Source organism: Eurytemora carolleeae, unplaced genomic scaffold, assembly GCF_000591075.1.
Source record: "Eurytemora carolleeae unplaced genomic scaffold, Eaff_2.0 scaffold1669, whole genome shotgun sequence".
NCBI classification, from domain to species: domain Eukaryota; kingdom Metazoa; phylum Arthropoda; class Copepoda; order Calanoida; family Temoridae; genus Eurytemora; species Eurytemora carolleeae.
Window position 1 is genome coordinate 11888 of NW_019397767.1, and position 17418 is coordinate 29305.

The following is a 17418-nucleotide window of genomic DNA, read 5'->3' on the forward strand; positions in this document are numbered from 1 at the left end:
AGGTTCGTTTGCTTTCTGGGCGTAAGAAATATAAAGATAATTTGGATGAAATAACAAGAGCCATTGAGCTCGGACCCCATTTAAAGTAAGTTTTTAACCTTAGATTATTTGATAACTATTATTTTTCCTGTTATCAGGCCCTTAACTGAAAGTTTTGAAGGGGCTGGCACACGGGGGGGGGGCAAAGCCTCTTTACACAGTCCAACTTTACTTTAAATCTGATTAGTTATGGCCGCACCCTGCCATTATCATTACGTATAATTAATTAGAACTAGAAACTGTATTATGCTCTATGTGGGGTTTCCAGCAGAAGCAAAGTTTTGTCCAAAAAAGTTCCACACAAAAATTCCGCAAAATTTTTGCGTACACTGCACGAAAATAGCGCAAAAACTTTTTCTTTTTGCTCATATCCAGACTCCAGTACCAGAAGTTTTACTATAAAATATGTATTCCCTACGTGAAAAAGCGCAAAACATACCGATTAAATAATTGCGCTCAATGTGCAGAATCAGTCCACAACGATTTTTTCATTCCTGCTAGAAACACAGCTCAGCTGAACAGTTGGTGACCGGGAGGGTGCGGGTGACTCGACCCCTTTTTCTAACGCTAAAACTTTCAAAGCAATTACCAGACACAAACAGTGAAGATAAAATGATTATTAGAAATGTGTCTGCTGTTTTTGGGTCATCATGCATATTGTAACCTTGACAATATCTTTAAATGTTATCGTAGATTAATTTTTTTTATTCATTATTCATTTTAGGGAGACTCAGTTTATTGTTGATATAGTGATAAAGAAAAAACCTGAACCTTCAGTACATGCTCTGGATAAAAAAGAAGAAGAAAAGGAAGAGAAAGAGGAGACAGAGGATAAAGAGGATAAAGAGGATAAAGAGAAGAAAAAGGAGAAAAAGGAGAAAAAGGAGAAAAAGGAGAAAAATGACAAAAATGAGAGGTATGCCAGGGGGGGGGAGTGAGGTTTTGTAATATTTGATATTATCTAACAAGTACTGTCCCCAATTTAGAAAAAAAATTCCCCTTAAAAAACTTTACAAAACTCTTGTGCATGGAGCAACCATTTCTAATTTACATTTTCTGTGCTGAAAATTTATTTCTAAATTAAGAATACTAATTTTTATTTTATGCATTTGTTATGTTTTTGTGAACACTTTTTATTAATGGTAAAATTTTTAGCGAGCAGAATGGATTAGATGAAAGATCACTTAGCCCCATATCCTCTATTGGAAGTCCTGAAGAAACTACTCGAGAGGAGTTTACTGAGCTGAGAGATGAGCCCAGGAGCCAGGAAAATGTCAAGGATAAAACTTCCAATGAGGAGAATAAGACTGAAAAGTCTGCTCCCATAGAAGAGATGATAAGTAAAGAGGAAGAAACAAAAGTTCCTGAAAAAGCTAATGAACCTAATAAGAAGGTTTTAGAAGTAAAAAACGAGAATGTTGATATGATATCCAATCCTACCAGGGGGGAAGATAAGGGAAAAGATATCCTTTTAATTAAAGAGGAGGTCACGGAGAACACCAATAAACTATCCTCTGCAGTAGAGACTGAGCTGACAAAGATCAAGTCTGAATTAATTAACGACAAGGAGTCTCACATTAATATTGATAAAAAAGCATCATCAGAGACAATTCTTCCTAACTCTGTGAAATCATCATCGCTTCCGAAGGAAGAAACGGAGACTTTAACCCCGGAAGAGCGTAGGTTAAAGTATAAAAAGGAACGGGAGGAACGTGTTACAGCATTTCTTGCAGCAGAGAAGGTTATGTTAGATGTCCTGGATAAACTGAAACAAACTTATCTTGAAGATGCAGTGCAGCATCCTGATTACAGCAGGAACTGGCCAGTTCAAATTGAATGTGCCCCCCCCCCCCCCCTCCAGCTCTACTTTGAGAAATAAACAGTTTGGTATCTGACCTTAGTTTTAGAAAAATGCTTAAAGACTTTACCAGAAACTTTCTTACTTTTAAAGTTTACAAAGATGAATTATTCAAACATTTTTTGTATTTTTTAAATTTATATTTATATTTATATTAATTTTATATTTTAAATTTTAATTTTAATTTAATTGGATTTTACCAGTATTACCAGGCCTATGAATAAGTTTTTCAAAAAAGCCATCTTGTTTATTTTTGTTAACTTTCAGGAGTTAAAAATTGGATTTAATGATAAATAGAACATGAAAATATTACTCTTTCAAAAAACATAAATGGCCTTAAACTAAACAGTTTAATTTGTCCACCCCTATTCTTAAGAAATATTGTTAGTCATTGGCCATGTCTTTAGAGAATGGAGCAACTTTTGGCGCGGTAAAACGGCAGAATTAAGAGCACGTGGAATATCTGAGTCAACATATGACATGAAACCTGAGTGGATAATTAAATGGACTGAGTATTTTGAATGGGACTTTGTGAATCGCCGTAAAAAAGAACGAGATATTTTAATGAGGAAGTTTAAACTTCTTCCGAGAGACTTGGCAGAGTTTGAAAGAAAGCAGCCTGAAATGGCTGAAAGCATGAAGTTCTTAATTAGAGCTAAAAATCACAATGAGCAAAATATTATTTCAGACGCAAGCAGAAAACATACAGAGTCCAAAGAAAGAGAAAGGTCTGCAAGTCCTTGGGAGGAGGATTATCCAAATCAATTAAACAAACCATTAACTCAAAAGAGACCTCTTTCTCCTGCCTCGAAGGAAATAGGGACTAAAAAGAGAAATGGTCAGGATGATGTGTATTCTGAAAGCAAAGAAGGTGCCTTTGGCCAAAGAAGAAGTAAGTCTCCAAGTTCCAAAGATCTTAAGGTTCAACTGGCAGAACAGCAGAGAAAATCGAAGCCTAGCATTGCTGGGTTTGAGGATAATTACAGAGATCACCATAGACGGCGTTCAAGATCCCCAGCCAAAGGTCAAGACTGGCATTCTGAACGAAAATCTTCTGAAAAATCTTATTATAGTAGAGAAAAGCGTTATGAAAGAAGATCAACAGAGCGATCCTCAAGCCCCAGAAGAGAAAGTTACTCAGATAGAAGGTCAATTGAAAGATCATCAGGTTATTCTCATAAAAGATCTCCCGATTTTCAAAGAGATAAATATTCTGATAAGAGATCCATAGAGAGATCTCCTCCACACAAGTCGCACTACACCAAACAGTCTCCAATCTCTCAAAGATTGGCAGATCAGCATAGGTCAGAAAGAAGATCAAAGCTTTCTCCATTTTCTGAAAGAAGTCGCTTGGGAGATCACCATCTCAGTAATCAAAGACCAGACAGACGATCATTCTCCCCTGAATCTGAAGAACATCGTGGATCTAATTATCTTGATGATAGAATTGATGAACCATCTAATGAAGTGTCTGTGATATCAACACTAAGGTTAATGTCTGCTTTAGACCAGGCTGGATTTATCAGAGATCTTGGTAAGCAAATTGATGAACATCTTGGAAAAGCAGTTGTTCTGGAGAACCGAATTCCAGGTTCTAGCTGGGATTTAGTTGATGTAAAGGATTTCTACAAATTACTTATTGCAACAAAAGATCGAGTTGATAATCTTATCAAAACTGGTACGATGAGTGAAAGTGAAAATAAGGTTTGCAGAATAATTCTAGATAATGTGATAATTCTCCTTCAGCGGTCAACCTTGAAACTTGAAGATGTAGTGGAGAAAAAACCTGAAGTAATCGATGATCAAAGATTGATTAAAATGGCAATTGCAAGAACTATTGACCAGCAGTTAACAGCTCAGGGGCAGAGGTTAAGCCAAGAAGAGTTTAATGCTTTAGTTGAAGCTGAATATATCAGGGTCAAACATCAACTACCAAGTCAAATCTCACAGCAAACCCAGGTTGTTCAAAAGCCAACAGCATTAGAGCAAAATGTATTGTCTAGAAACCCTTGGACATATGATATTTCTGGTCAACTTAACCAACAGCAACATGTTGTTCCACAGCCACATGGGTCCAGGGAATGGGAAGGATCATTGCAATTTAATATCCCAAAAAACAATCCTTTACCTGCGCAGGGAATTCAAGCTGTTCCTAGTTATCCTGGAGCAATTTCTGTCAATTTGATTCCAGCCCAGTCACCTGCAGTTCCCATTGCAGCCAGCATAAATCAGGTCCCATTACTACCATTTGCGGCTAATCCTAGTCCAATATTACCAGCACAAAGTGCCCAAGCAATTCCAAACATAGATTGGAACTCATTGTCCAACATCATCAAAACTGTGAAAAGTGGTCCTGAGACTGATCAATTGGTAGATGACTTGTCTGTTCATCATGAGAATATGCGTTCAGAAGTTGAAACAACTGCCCCAGTAGCTAAACCTGTTTTGGAAGAAGATGAATTTTACGCTGATTTTACAGATGAAGAGTTGATCTCATTGCTGCGAAACTTTAAGACTCTTGAGCCTTTGGAGCAGAAGGATTTAATCTCTCACATGAAAAAGCTTGAGAGAGATGAACCAGACAGAGTTTTGAGACTAAAAGAGGCAGTTCACAGAGCTTAAATCTAGTTGTTTAGTTATCCTTTTAAATGAAAGTTATGAGTGATGAATTGTAACTGTTAATGTGCTAATAAAGAAAGTTTTCTGTGTTTTACTTCTATTTATTTGAATCAAGTAAGGAAGACAAGTAATATTTTTGATAAAATGATAATAAAGTTATGTTTACTTTTCTAATCAACTACATTTTTTATTAAAATTTGAAAATTTGGTCTCTATTTCTTTGGTCTAAAGATAAGCATAATTTTTATGAATGAACAATATTTTTCATGAACGATTGCGTTGCTTAGAAAAAAAACATATGATGGACGAACTGTTTTACTGAGAAAACGAACGAAATAGATGGAAAGTAATTTTTTTAAAGATTATAATAAATGAATGAACTGGGTCGTTTATGAACGATAAATGAAAAAAAATAATGTTCCCGTCTCTACTTGGGTCTTGTCATGTAATAAGTCCTTGTAATCTAAAGCTAAAATAACTTAATGGTTATTTCAAACAATATCAGTTCATCATTTTAATTCTTTGCTTTTTTATTTCAATTTGTTTTTCTACTTTAATGCAAGAATTCTGTTTTTATTGAAAGCAAAAAGTGTTTCACTAATTGCCAAAAACTTATTCAACGTTATTAACCCTATCTCTGCTGGGGTACTTGAAAACCAGGATATGGTGGGGGGGTCATTTTGTCCCCCCCCCCTCTAAATCCCATGTTTTATGTCCAAATATGACAAATGATACATCATTGGAAAGCTCTTGTGCTCTACTTTTAGAATCTGCAATTTTCAAATTTGCTAAAATTAAAATTTTTATCGCAAAATCTAGTAATATAGTAAAAATGTTTGCAAAAAAAATACGTTTTTGAAAAGCCCTTGACCATGCCATTTCAAATATGCAAATTTTAAATAACCTAATTTTAAATGTGCAAATTTCCTTTGACAGGTTCTTTGCAAAAAATTTGCAATTTTGTTTTGCAAAACTTGTGCAATTCGTTTCCTTGTGTCAAAGCCTTTCCAAAAAGCTAAATTTTATCAAAAATCTGACAAGTGGAAGTGGGTCAAAACAAAGATTTAGTTTGTTGCAGGAAAAAGCAGTCATTCAGGCAGTGTGCCTGAGGACTCAGGCAGTTAGTATTAAATCCCGGTTTTAGGCCTAAAGGGAGGGCTTTGAATATGTAGGAAAAGTCAGAAAATTTCAACAGCCTCAGACCAATACTTTTTGAGTTATGTAAAAATAACTACAGGAATAGGGTTAAGCTAACTTTGTAATATTTTTTAATAAAAAATATTTTTTTTTAATAAAAAATATTTTTCAATAAAAAATATTTTTTGGGTGAAGGTTTATTAAAGAAAAAGTTTTAAATTATCTAGGTTAGAGACTTCTGTGCAGAAAGTTCTGATGCTAGGTCTTACCTGTGTGCATGCAAAATTTCAACTCTGTAGGTTAACCCATTCGCGCGTGCGCCGTTTTGTTATTTTAAATCGTGATTTGCGGCATGAATTATTATCGTTATTTACTTTTGTTGTTGTGTATGATGATGTAATGTGTTTACTTCAGTCACACTTTTTAGTTTACATAGTTATACAGGGAAAAAAAAAAGAATAAAGTCACCAAACGACAGTAAAAATACTCAACATAATTTTGAGTTGTAAAGATGTTCTACGTATTCCTCCCAAAAACGACATTTATCTCCGCTAAATCTTGGAAATCATATCCACTAATTAGAGTACATGTCGTCTTTCTTTTTACATTTGACACTTGTGACGTTGTGCGCAGTTTGTCGATTTTCTGTTTCCATCTATTGTACTTGACCATCTATTTGGTACATATATACTTTGTTTACATACTAACCCTCGGTCAGGATTTATGTATTTAAGCCCATGAATACTAGTATCCTCCAGATATTCCTTCACTAAACAGAGGATTAGAGCTGAAAATATTTAAATGAAGAGGAATTAGGTAGCATTAGTTATAATTTGACCGCAAACTAAAAACTTTTAAGTCTAAAATTAAATTGATTAGATTTTTATTGAAAGTTATTACAGAAAATTTGTAGTTCAAGTTAAGAGCAGAAACCAAAAAGCAAGCTTCAAATCGTCGTCAGAGTTTTGGGTCGTCTTAACAGTTTTATCCTATGTGGGTAACTCTATATCTTATAAAGCTGGTTTTACAAAGCTCTACTGAAATACTTGAAATGAAACTAAACTAATCATGCAACCTGATCTGTTGTGTCTTGTGAACCTTTGATATTTCAAACATTGTGTTGTAAAGAAATAAGGATTAGAAAATCAGAGTTTGTGGCATACACTCAATTCCTTTGTATTTGTTCTTTCTTCGATTTAGAATTTTCGTTAAGGATGTATTTTACTTTTAAAATGTTTTGATTGAGAAATGTCTTAAAATGTTCAGTACATAATTTTAGAATTTGATTTCTAATTAAAAGATTAGAAGGCGTCATTCATTCAATGTTTTCTCTCAAGTCTCAATGGTTAAGATTTAAAGATTCACTGATTCTTCGAACTTTATTTGGTAAAATAAAACCGGGAGTTAATCTCACCACGGGGAACAATTGAATTAGAATTGAAATTAGAGCTTGGAACTTGTGTATTGAAATGAATACCCATAATCCATATTGCTTAATCTCGATTTACATTGCGGGCACTTTTAATTTGAGGATCAATGCTTAATCTCTTCATTTCAGGGTACCGTGCTATTTCAAATAAAGAATAAATTTATCTACGTTTTAACAAAAGATCAAGTACTACAGAACATCTCGATACCCTTAGCTTAAGGTTAAATAAATTGTAATATTAAACTATCTTTGCAAAATAAGAAATATACAGATAAATTTCTGGTTCAAGTTCTTTTTTGTTTTGTTAATTTCTATAAAAATGTCGATAATGACTCACCTTTGTTTACGAAAAGACTAGGAGAGGTTTTGTTTTTGAGAGACATTAATTTTTCTTTTAACATAATAAAGTTTTGAAATAGTTTTTTTGCACACTATGAAATAACCAGGTATGAAAACCCTTTCGACTAAGACGGATTTGAAGATGTGTCTCAGTCCTGATGGTGGATAGGTTTTCTTTCTATTTAGTTTAATGGCAACATGAACCAAATTATGCACACATTCTTTTGCTTAAATCCTCTTCTATAAAACTGAAGCATTGAGTAATAAAACGAAGAGGTAAAGCTTAGCTCAGATGTACACAACCGACCTCCCTTGAGGTCGTTTGTGTACAATACATCGCGATATGTTTACGTATCTAACACTGTACACTTGTATAGAGTGATCGTATTTCTTTGGGGTGGTAAAATGTAGATAATTGAATATTAGTATTGATAATAAGATGGACACTCTACTCTAAGAACTGAAGCTAGCAATAGTCGCATCAAAACTATAAAATCTTCATATCCATGACTACAAACAACAAAACTAGTGCATGGACTATCAGGCCCCTTATTTACAACTTTTTTACATGTACCAATGTAAATCCTTAATAATTGATTAATGAAGTTTTGTTCGTGTAGATACATTTTATTCGACACTACCTTACGCACTCACTCTGCGCCGTAGTAAATTTGAATTCGAACAGGACCTGGCCAGTTTGTACCAGCCTGTCAGATAACAGCGTGTACTGACTGACCCGATCCTATGACCATATTCTGTACAGTACGTCGCCCTAACACTCTATATATATATTATTCCTTGTTATTCACAAGAATGAAAACTTTCTGTTTATGTTTGTAAGGTATTCATTATTAAAAAATATTGTTTTGCCATTAATTGGCTGTATGCAAGTTTAAAGAACTGGTATAGAATCCATAACGATCAGTATCATTTATCGTCAATACATACAATTATAATTAGTTTTTCAACGAATGATGCAGAAATTTATTTCTTTTTGTTATTATAATTTTTTAAGGGAGCTGCACTATTAAAAGCAGCCTCGGTTATCAATTTGACCAAAATTACTGCAAGATGTGCACGCTCACACACAAAAATTGAGTAGTATTTTGTCAAGAAATATGCTTAAACCGACGATTAGAAGCGCATTACATCTTTAAAATATAAATGTCTAGTGCTACAAAAAAGTATAAGCAAGTTGGTGGGGTAAAACCAAAGGCCAAGGCATTACCAGGCTGTCAAACATTTGATGACTAACACTTTTAGATAGAGGGAAATTAATAGATAGAAGGAAATTAATAGATAGAGGGAAATTAATAGATAGAAGGAAATTAATAGATAGAGGGAAATTAATTAAGCATTCGTAAAAAATTAGCGCATTTTCATCTCAAAAGACGATAAAACTGTATACGTCAACTTTTTCACTAAATAAAACATTTCTCTTAATTACAAAACATCTCTTTGGATTTTTGTAAGCAACATTCTTTATGCTAACAGGAAACGGGTAAGGACTTTGAGGTATATGTTGAGGTCAATGTCTAGGTCTATATCCAGGTCCAGATCAGGGACAGGATCATATTATTTGATAAGGGATTGCACAGTGCACACAAGACGCGCATGAAAACTGCATAAATTCAAAAAAAAACATATTCTACCAAATATTTAATTTCAAACCTAAGATTTTAAAAAGGCTAGTTATGCCATAAACAATTCAAATTTAAGGTTAGAACTTTTATATGATGTATCCTTAATCTTGAATGCTTGATCTAGATATCCAATAGGAGTACTTTTAAATTTGAGGATCTCTCAGTTGTACCTACAAGGTTTGAAAACTACGGAATATCGAATTAAAGAATTACGTTAATCCGTACACTGGTCTGCTTAAGATGGAGATCAATGCTTGATCCCGAAAACCAGAAAACAATAGTTCTGACTTCTAGATTAAGATTAAAAACAACTTAAACCAATTTACAATTAAAAACATTTAAAATGTTTTATTGTTAACATATTCTGCAGATTGTGATATTGCTAGAAATAAATACTTCAAATATTTCTAAGCCTTAATTTCAGGTTTAACCCCGAAAACTGGGAACCTCTCTCATCAAAAAATTATCTAATTTTCTTTTATTTAAACGACTTTTTAAAAACAATTTACCAAATTTTGAATCCTTGTCAGCATTTTTTTTTCAAAAAAATCATTAAACCTAATTTTTGTAATTTACTTAATACCCTAACAATGTTTATTTTTCGCGAAACGATGTTTCCTTTTCGCTGCAAACTCTAGATAAGAATCACCAAACAATTCTAAAATTGTAAAAAAAATTTATGTACGCAGGTTTGTATTTGCCAATTAAAATACAAAAAAAAATTAAGAATCTTACATATTACGAATTTTTATTTATAATTTCTTATCAAGCATTGACAGCAGCAGCAGCAGTAGTAGTAGTAGTAGTAGTAGTAGTAGTAGTAGTAGTAGTAGTAGTAGTAGTAGTAGTAGTAGTAGTAGTAGTAGTAGTAGTAGTAGTAGTAGTAGTAGTAGTAGTAGTAGTAGTAGTAGTAGTAGTAGTAGTAGTAGTAGTAGTAGTAGTAGTAGTAGTAGTAGTAGTAGTAGTAGTAGTAGTAGTAGTAGTAGTAGTAGTAGTAGTAGTAGTAGTAGTAGTAGTAGTAGTAGTAGTAGTAGTAGTAGTAGTAGTAGTAGTAGTAGTAGTAGTAGTAGTAGTAGTAGTAGTAGTAGTAGTAGTAGTAGTAGTAGTAGTAGTAGTAGTAGTAGTAGTAGTAGTAGTAGTAGTAGTAGTAGTAGTAGTAGTAGTAGTAGTAGTAGTAGTAGTAGTAGTAGTAGTAGTAGTAGTAGTAGTAGTAGTAGTAGTAGTAGTAGTAGTAGTAGTAGTAGTAGTAGTAGTAGTAGTAGTAGTAGTAGTAGTAGTAGTAGTAGTAGTAGTAGTAGTAGTAGTAGTAGTAGTAGTAGTAGTAGTAGTAGTAGTAGTAGTAGTAGTAGTAGTAGTAGTAGTAGTAGTAGTAGTAGTAGTAGTAGTAGTAGTAGTAGTAGTAGTAGTAGTAGTAGTAGTAGTAGTAGTAGTAGTAGTAGTAGTAGTAGTAGTAGTAGTAGTAGTAGTAGTAGTAGTAGTAGTAGTAGTAGTAGTAGTAGTAGTAGTAGTAGTAGTAGTAGTAGTAGTAGTAGTAGTAGTAGTAGTAGTAGTAGTAGTAGTAGTAGTAGTAGTAGTAGTAGTAGTAGTAGTAGTAGTAGTAGTAGTAGTAGTAGTAGTAGTAGTAGTAGTAGTAGTAGTAGTAGTAGTAGTAGTAGTAGTAGTAGTAGTAGTAGTAGTAGTAGTAGTAGTAGTAGTAGTAGTAGTAGTAGTAGTAGTAGTAGTAGTAGTAGTAGTAGTAGTAGTAGTAGTAGTAGTAGTAGTAGTAGTGGCCGTAGTAGTAGCAGTGGAAGTAGGAATAGAAGTGGCTGCTGTTGTTACTTCTATAGTAGATGTTTCTCCTGAAGTTACTGTTTCTCCTGCAGTGGTTGTTTCTCCTGCGGTAATTGTTTCTCCAGCAGTAGCTGTTTCTCCTGCAGTAGTTGTTTCTCCTGCAGTAGTTGTTTCTCCTGCGGTAGTTGTTTCTCCAGCAGTAGCTGTTTCTCCTGCGGTAGTTGTTTCTCCTGCGGTAGTTGTTTCTCCAGCAGTAGCTGTTTCTCCTGCGGTAGTTGTTTCTCCAGCAGTAGCTGTTTCTCCTACGGTAGTTGTTTCTCCTGCGGTAGTTGTTTCTCCAGCAGTAGCTGTTTCTCCTGCGGTAGTTGTTTCTCCAGCAGTAGCTGTTTCTCCTACGGTAGTTGTTTCTCCTGCGGTAGTTGTTTCTCCAGCAGTAGCTGTTTCTCCTGCGGTAGTTGTTTCTCCAGCAGTAGCTGTTTCTCCTACGGTAGTTGTTTCTCCTGCGGTAGTTGTTTCTCCAGCAGTAGCTGTTTCTCCTGCGGTAGTTGTTTCTCCAGCAGTAGCTGTTTCTCCTACGGTAGTTGTTTCTCCTGCGGTAGTTGTTTCTCCAGCAGTAGCTGTTTCTCCTGCGGTAGTTGTTTCTCCAGCAGTAGCTGTTTCTCCTACGGTAGTTGTTTCTCCTGCGGTAGTTGTTTCTCCAGCAGTAGCTGTTTCTCCTGCGGTAGTTGTTTTTCCAGCAGTAGCTGTTTCTCCTGTTGTAGTTGTTTCTCCTCCTGTAGCTGTTTCTTCTACAACAGTAGTTGTTTCTTTAGTAGTGGTTGTTGCTGGTGCAGTTGTTACTGGAGCAGTTATTACTGAAGCAGTAGTTGTAAATTGAGTAGCAGTTGTAACTGGAGCAATAGTTGTAACTGGAGCAATAGTTGTTACTGGAGCAAAACTTGTTACTGGAGCAATACTTGTTACTGGAACAATAGTTGTAACTGGAGCAATAGTTGTAACTGGAGCAATACTTGTTACTGGAGCAATAGTTGTAACTGGAGCAATAGTTGTAACAGGAGCAATAGTTGTAACTGGAGCAATAGTTGTAACTGGAGCAATAGTTGTTACTGGAGCAATAGATGTAACTGGAGCAATAGTTGTTACTGGAGCAATACTTGTTACTGGAGCAATAGATGTAACTGGAGCAATAGTTGTTACTGGAGCAATAGTTGTTACAGATGGAACTAATGGTGAAGGTATATTAAAGGTGATTGCAACAACTGCTACTCGGACCAGGATTACATTTTTCCTCCATTGAATTGACCAATATAGATAAAATCTAAAAATGTGCAATAATTAGTCAGGGAATTCAAGAAGTGAGAACTATGTGAATCTCAGCATGAACCACTAATATTATGCTTATGCAGATCTATTATTAGTGGTTTCACACACTGGGATAACTATAATTGAGAGATCAAGTTACAACCTCAGTTCAAATTATATTTAGTGCGGAAATACCTGATATAAGATATTGCTAGAATTGTTGCTTGTTTTGCTTCTTGTTTTGTGCAGGACAGGAGATCACTGACAAGGGTAGGTCTGCGGTAAAATATAATTAAATTAAGCCTGCACTGCCACACATATTTTCCTAACTCGTTTAAAGGGAGTGTTCGCGAAAAATGAAAGGGGTATAGGCTTAATTCGATAAAAAAGCGCTTTAGATCGCTACTAATTTTACTTCTATCTGTTGCGTCTATGAGGAGAAAATTGTTAAAGACGTCTCATGCCGAATAACTTAGCGCCCATACAAATTGAGAAAATTGCAACATACGGTTGATCGTAAAAAAATCAATTTAATTTCAAAAAAATCATTCAGATATTACAACCTTTAGTCATCAATTCGCGAACACTCCCTTTAAGGGGAAAAGGTGTGTTACCTATTTCCTATTTCAGTGAGAAATTTTGTTGCACTTAAGGTCTGAACTTGATTTAGAGCCTTGTTTGGATCTGAGCCAATAGCCTCCGCACTTTTATTGAATTTGATATAACCTAGCATAATAAAATTATTCAAAAATTACCAGATACTAGATTTTCATTGTATAAAACTGTTTACTTACTATCTAATACTTCTTGGCATCCTGGCGCCTCTGGAACTTGTTTAATTTGAGTATCAACTTGAGGAAGCTAAAATATATGATATCTACATAATAAAACAAGACATTCATAAATAAATAGTTCCGATGGCCGGCCAAACGCCGGGCCCTTCACCTAGTATTTAATATTTATATATATAAGATATAAAAGAACTTGGTTGAAAGGAAAATCAGACATTATTATATGAATTTAAAGGGCCTTAAATTTGTGAACGTACTTTCAGGTGACATTTTATTTTATAAGGGGTATGCCCAATGTACAACAGTAATCCATCTTTAAACCTTAAATTATAAACAAATACTTGTATTTCTTTCACAAAATCTTATTTGTAATCTCTATATTTTTGCAACTCGATATTATATTCTTTAGATATTTTAAACTGTGCATTCTGTTAGATCAAATAATCTAAGTTTGAAATATCAAATATCATCAAGTCGCAAAGATGTAGGGATTATAAAATTTGAGTTTGTAGCACAGTCTCAATTTCATTATAATATTTCTGGCGGTTTTGCAAGTAAAAGACGAAGATGTGATTTAAGTCTGAAGTTGAAAATATGCCTACAGTCCCAATAAGTTGAGTTATATTTGATTAACTACAAGATAAATTAATGATAATAACAAAGCACAGTTTGCTTTAGAGCTAGAAAGATCGATATTTCTTCTAATTTAGGAATTAAATGAAAGCGTGTATTAGACTTTTAAGTGCCGATCTAAATTGAAGCAAGTTTAGATTGAAAGCATTTACAAACAATAACCATTAACTTTCTTGATTTTTTCTCCCTCAATTCAGCGGCCACTTATAAAAAAACACAATTAGAAATTATCAATTTTCAGATTGAAAAATAAGAAAACATCAAAAAAAATTTTCCAACACAAGGTTTGAAGAATACTGTTGAAAATCGGACATGCAACTCGTCCCTTGAAATCGCGTCGCCAGTAATGACACTCTGTACTGTGGAATTGAAGTTTACTTAAATTATAAGGAACAGTCCCTTTAGTAGATAATTTTAAAACTTACAGTCCCGTCTGCCCCTGGCCCAGTTGAAACTCCCGCAGCTTCAAGTGCAGCTCCAACCGCTGCTTCAGATTTATCCAAAGCCCCAACAAGACTAAAAAATGTTCCGTGAATTAAAAACCGTTGATCGACTGTAAAAATACTTGTTTTATATAACTTCTTATGAGATAATAAGTTGATTTCTGTTATTATACTAGTCTTTAACCAACATTTTCTTCATTAAACCTCCCCCACCCCCTTATCCACATCAGACAAGACAAGGCCTTAACGATATTTACTGTTATCCTGATTATTTCGATACCCCGTTTAAGAAATTGCTAATGTTCCCTTTAAAAAAAAAACAATTTGACTAACTTCTCTAGAGCAACAAGTTCTTGTTTAGCCTCTCCTGGGGTTGGGCACACTACACATCTATTAATTGCTGCAATACTGTCTCTTTCTGCTCCTCGGCACTTTGCAAAAACTGAAATATTCTTTCTTGCATCTGATAATTCTATTTATGATTCTAAAAACTCCGTGGTTATGAAATCCCAAAAAAAGACTGGTTATAATATATTTTCAAATGTTGTGTTTTGCTGAAAAATGACCAGAGGCCGAATTTAAAGAATTTGAGATGCGGCTTAAATTTAAGTTGCGGCTTAAAATTTATTCAATGTTTCAAGATTTAAACCGGCGCTTAATTTAAACCGGTTTTTAGCGGATTTAAGATGCGGCTCAAATTCATTAAATTCGGACACAGTTGTATTTCTGCTCTTGTTTTCAATACTTGATAAATAACTTTTACTTTGTATGAATAATTTTTATATAAAAAATAATAGAAAGTCTACCTTTATTGCATTTATTTCTCTGTGAAGGTATATTTTGTGCTACGCCTCCACTATTTGTCAAAAATGAACAATTCTTTACTTGTTGCGCCAGGGCAACCAGAGTTTTATCAGCTGTTCCAGCACAAAGCTGTAAAACAATGTTTTTTACAAATGAGGTTTGTGCAGCTTACATGAAAGTCCACAATATAAATTCAGTTATAAGTTTAAGGAAAATAAATATTAACCCCATGATCTTGAGTTGTTTGTGCACAATTTTTGGGAAAATCTTTTATAAACTTTAAATATATTAGACAAAATTTAAGCCTTTTGTTATATTGAAAACGGTCCTATCGAACACTGAGAAAATATATTTTACAAAACAAAAATCATAAACAAAATGTGCTCAACCATCATTAAATGTTTGCACATATAAAGAAACTGATAACTTTCCCAAACTTGAAAATTCAAATCCGTCTAGCAAATCAACCTGATGGTGTACATCTTTGATATTTATATCTTGGCATATTATATATCTAGGAGATTCCATAGTTTAATATATCAAAGGTCTACGAGTACGACATCAGGTGGCAAAGATGTAATGTTTATAAAATTACAATTTGAGTGTTTGATCCTTTTACTATTTATTAATAAAAATTCTAAATTAAATATACTACAAATAGTGTAGATCAAGCTATGGTAAAAATACTCTTCCTACTGGTCACTTTAAACAAAAACAAAAACGAAGACTTGAAAATTACCTCTGGAACAGTCTTTCCGTTTCCGAAAAGGGTCAAGTACATCGTCCTAAATGTTTAAGTTTTACATATTTTTTTCTTTCATATTTTTAGTATTTCCCAACCTGAATTTATCTGTTGCATTCTTGCACTCTGATATTTGTAGCTCCTCGGCACTGTTTAAAGAATTGTTGCAAGAGGATTCAATTTCGACTTCACACTCAGAGAGTACAGTGGCTGTTTCTGTAATCAACACAGAGGTCAAAACTTTTGTATTTTAAATCTTTTCATAATGCGGTAAGTTGGTTACTCTTTTCTGATGGTTTAATTTAAGTCTTTCTTTGAATCATTTCTTAATCATCTCTGAGGGGATTTCCCGTTTGTTCCAGAGTTATTATTTAAATCATTAAATTTAAAAGTTTACTCTTTGGATATCACGTTAAGCCACATCGGCTAACCACGGAACCAAAAGTTTAAGTCTCAGAATATTTTCTATTTCGTAATTGTTAATGTTATTTTCTTTTCCTCATACCTACTGTAGAATCATTTCTGACAGATTTCCCCGAGCATGTAAGATTAGTAAAGTCTCCTCCCAATGTGTTGACAAGAATACTGAATGGTTCCTTGAAGCTGGTTTTCTTATTATTTTTACTGCCTATTGAAAGGCTGGCGGCTAGAGCTCTAGACGAAATCTGGAAAAAGTTTCTTGCTTGATTCCCAAATAACACACCCAACTCGGCCAAATCCTGACAAAAGTAGAATGGATTTAAAATTTTTGACATTTTTTTGATATTATTCAAATCTTACCTTGATGCAACTATCCGAAATTGCTTGTCTAGTGCTGAATGATTTTTGCAGATTTTTTTTCTTAATTTTTTCAGTGACACCACCAGGGCTCTTCTTTATTTCTTGATTTTTCTCAAATTTTTTAGATTTAGTTTTCTTCTGGGATTTCTTTTTCTTCAAATTAAGTTTAATCTTTTTTTCTCTTCTTTTTTGCTTTTTATTTCTAGACTCACTTTTCTTCTCAACCTTATCTTTTTTTTTAGGTTTATCTAAATTTTCAGATTTGTTATCATTTGGATCTTTATTCTGAATACCTCTTGCTGTTCTTTCTAATGTTTGATTAGCATTAAAATCCACGGCTACTTTAATGCCATCTGTAAAGCAAGGATTTTTATAATATTTTAAGTTATTTTTATTCTTTATGTATATTAACATATAAGAGGTAAATGTATGCATACCTATCATGGAACTTGTAGAATAAGTACCTAGAGTAACAATATATGAAATATCATTAATATTTAGAAAATTAATCTAAAAAGTGTTTTTACACAAAAGTGCTTACCGCTCACAAATGAAGCATGAATGCTAAGAAGAAAGCCAACTAAGGCTAGGTTTAAAACTCCCATTTTATCTTTTTTAAGAAAAATCTTATATTTTGGTTATATTTTAGTACATTTTATTAGATGATTGTTTTCATTATTTTTAAAAATTGAAAGAGCATAAAATTTTATTTCTTTAAAAGTTTACTATAGTTTTGTTATTTTTTTCCAAAGTTTACTAACTGCAAGTTTCATTGGTGTTCAAAAGTTTATATGATTATATGTTTCATTTTTAGTTTAACTTAAAGGGAGTCTTTGCGAAAGATTAAAAGGTGTATAGATTACGGCAAAAATAACCGCTTTTGATCGCTACTAATCTTACTTCTATCTCTTGCTTCTATGATAGGAAAATTGTTAAAAACAACTAATACCAAAGAACGTAGAGTCCGTACAAAGTGAGAAACTTGCAACATTCAACTCGGATCGTAAAAATATCAATTTGATTCAAGATAAATCATTTAGATATTACAACCAATAATCATCGATAGTTTTCTACGCATTCGTAAATAGT

The 17418-nt window shown here is 33.6% G+C and overlaps 2 protein-coding genes and 1 long non-coding RNA gene across 3 annotated transcripts; 1 reads left to right on the forward strand and 2 right to left on the reverse strand.

The window, feature by feature from the left end:
* Window positions 1-919: 919 nt before the first annotated feature.
* On the forward strand, window positions 920-4610 carry LOC111715836 (uncharacterized protein CG7065). Its single transcript, XM_023491220.1, has 3 exons — window positions 920-955; window positions 1195-1854; window positions 2305-4610. Exons 2-3 carry the CDS (start codon window positions 1373-1375, stop codon window positions 4517-4519), a joined length of 2697 nt encoding a protein of 898 aa, XP_023346988.1. The 5' UTR covers window positions 920-955; window positions 1195-1372; the 3' UTR covers window positions 4520-4610.
* A 4701-nt stretch (window positions 4611-9311) lies between these two features.
* Window positions 9312-16470, reverse strand: LOC111715838 (mucin-19-like). Its single transcript, XM_023491221.1, has 12 exons — window positions 16330-16470; window positions 16055-16268; window positions 15648-15765; window positions 15547-15592; window positions 14810-14936; window positions 14337-14445; window positions 13986-14076; window positions 12931-12997; window positions 12751-12862; window positions 12332-12412; window positions 10779-12152; window positions 9312-9354 (listed from the first exon to the last, which is right to left on the reverse strand). Exons 4-12 carry the CDS (start codon window positions 15586-15588, stop codon window positions 9312-9314), a joined length of 2046 nt encoding a protein of 681 aa, XP_023346989.1. The 5' UTR covers window positions 15589-15592; window positions 15648-15765; window positions 16055-16268; window positions 16330-16470.
* Window positions 16471-16514: 44 nt separating this feature from the next.
* Window positions 16515-16973, reverse strand: LOC111715837 (uncharacterized). The gene is made up of 3 exons (XR_002768320.1): window positions 16871-16973; window positions 16767-16793; window positions 16515-16682 (listed from the first exon to the last, which is right to left on the reverse strand). It is a non-coding gene; the product is annotated as an uncharacterized LOC111715837 (long non-coding RNA).
* Between the last annotated feature and the right edge of the window lie 445 nt (window positions 16974-17418).

Coding starts and splice junctions, on each gene's coding strand:
- LOC111715838 (XM_023491221.1), bottom strand. CDS start 15,588: ATGTACTTGACCCTTTTCGGAAACGGAAAGACTGTTCCAGAG. Junction 14,077..14,336: donor GAACTTGTTGCTCTAGAGAA/GTTAGTCAAATT, acceptor AACATTTTTTAG/TCTTGTTGGGGCTTTGGATA. Junction 9,355..10,778: donor ACTACTACTACTACTACTAC/TACTACTACTAC, acceptor ATCTTAATCTAG/AAGTCAGAACTATTGTTTTC.
- LOC111715836 (XM_023491220.1), top strand. CDS start 1,373: ATGATAAGTAAAGAGGAAGAAACAAAAGTTCCTGAAAAAGCTAATGAA. Junction 1,855..2,304: donor CAGCATCCTGATTACAGCAG/GAACTGGCCAGT, acceptor CCATGTCTTTAG/AGAATGGAGCAACTTTTGGC.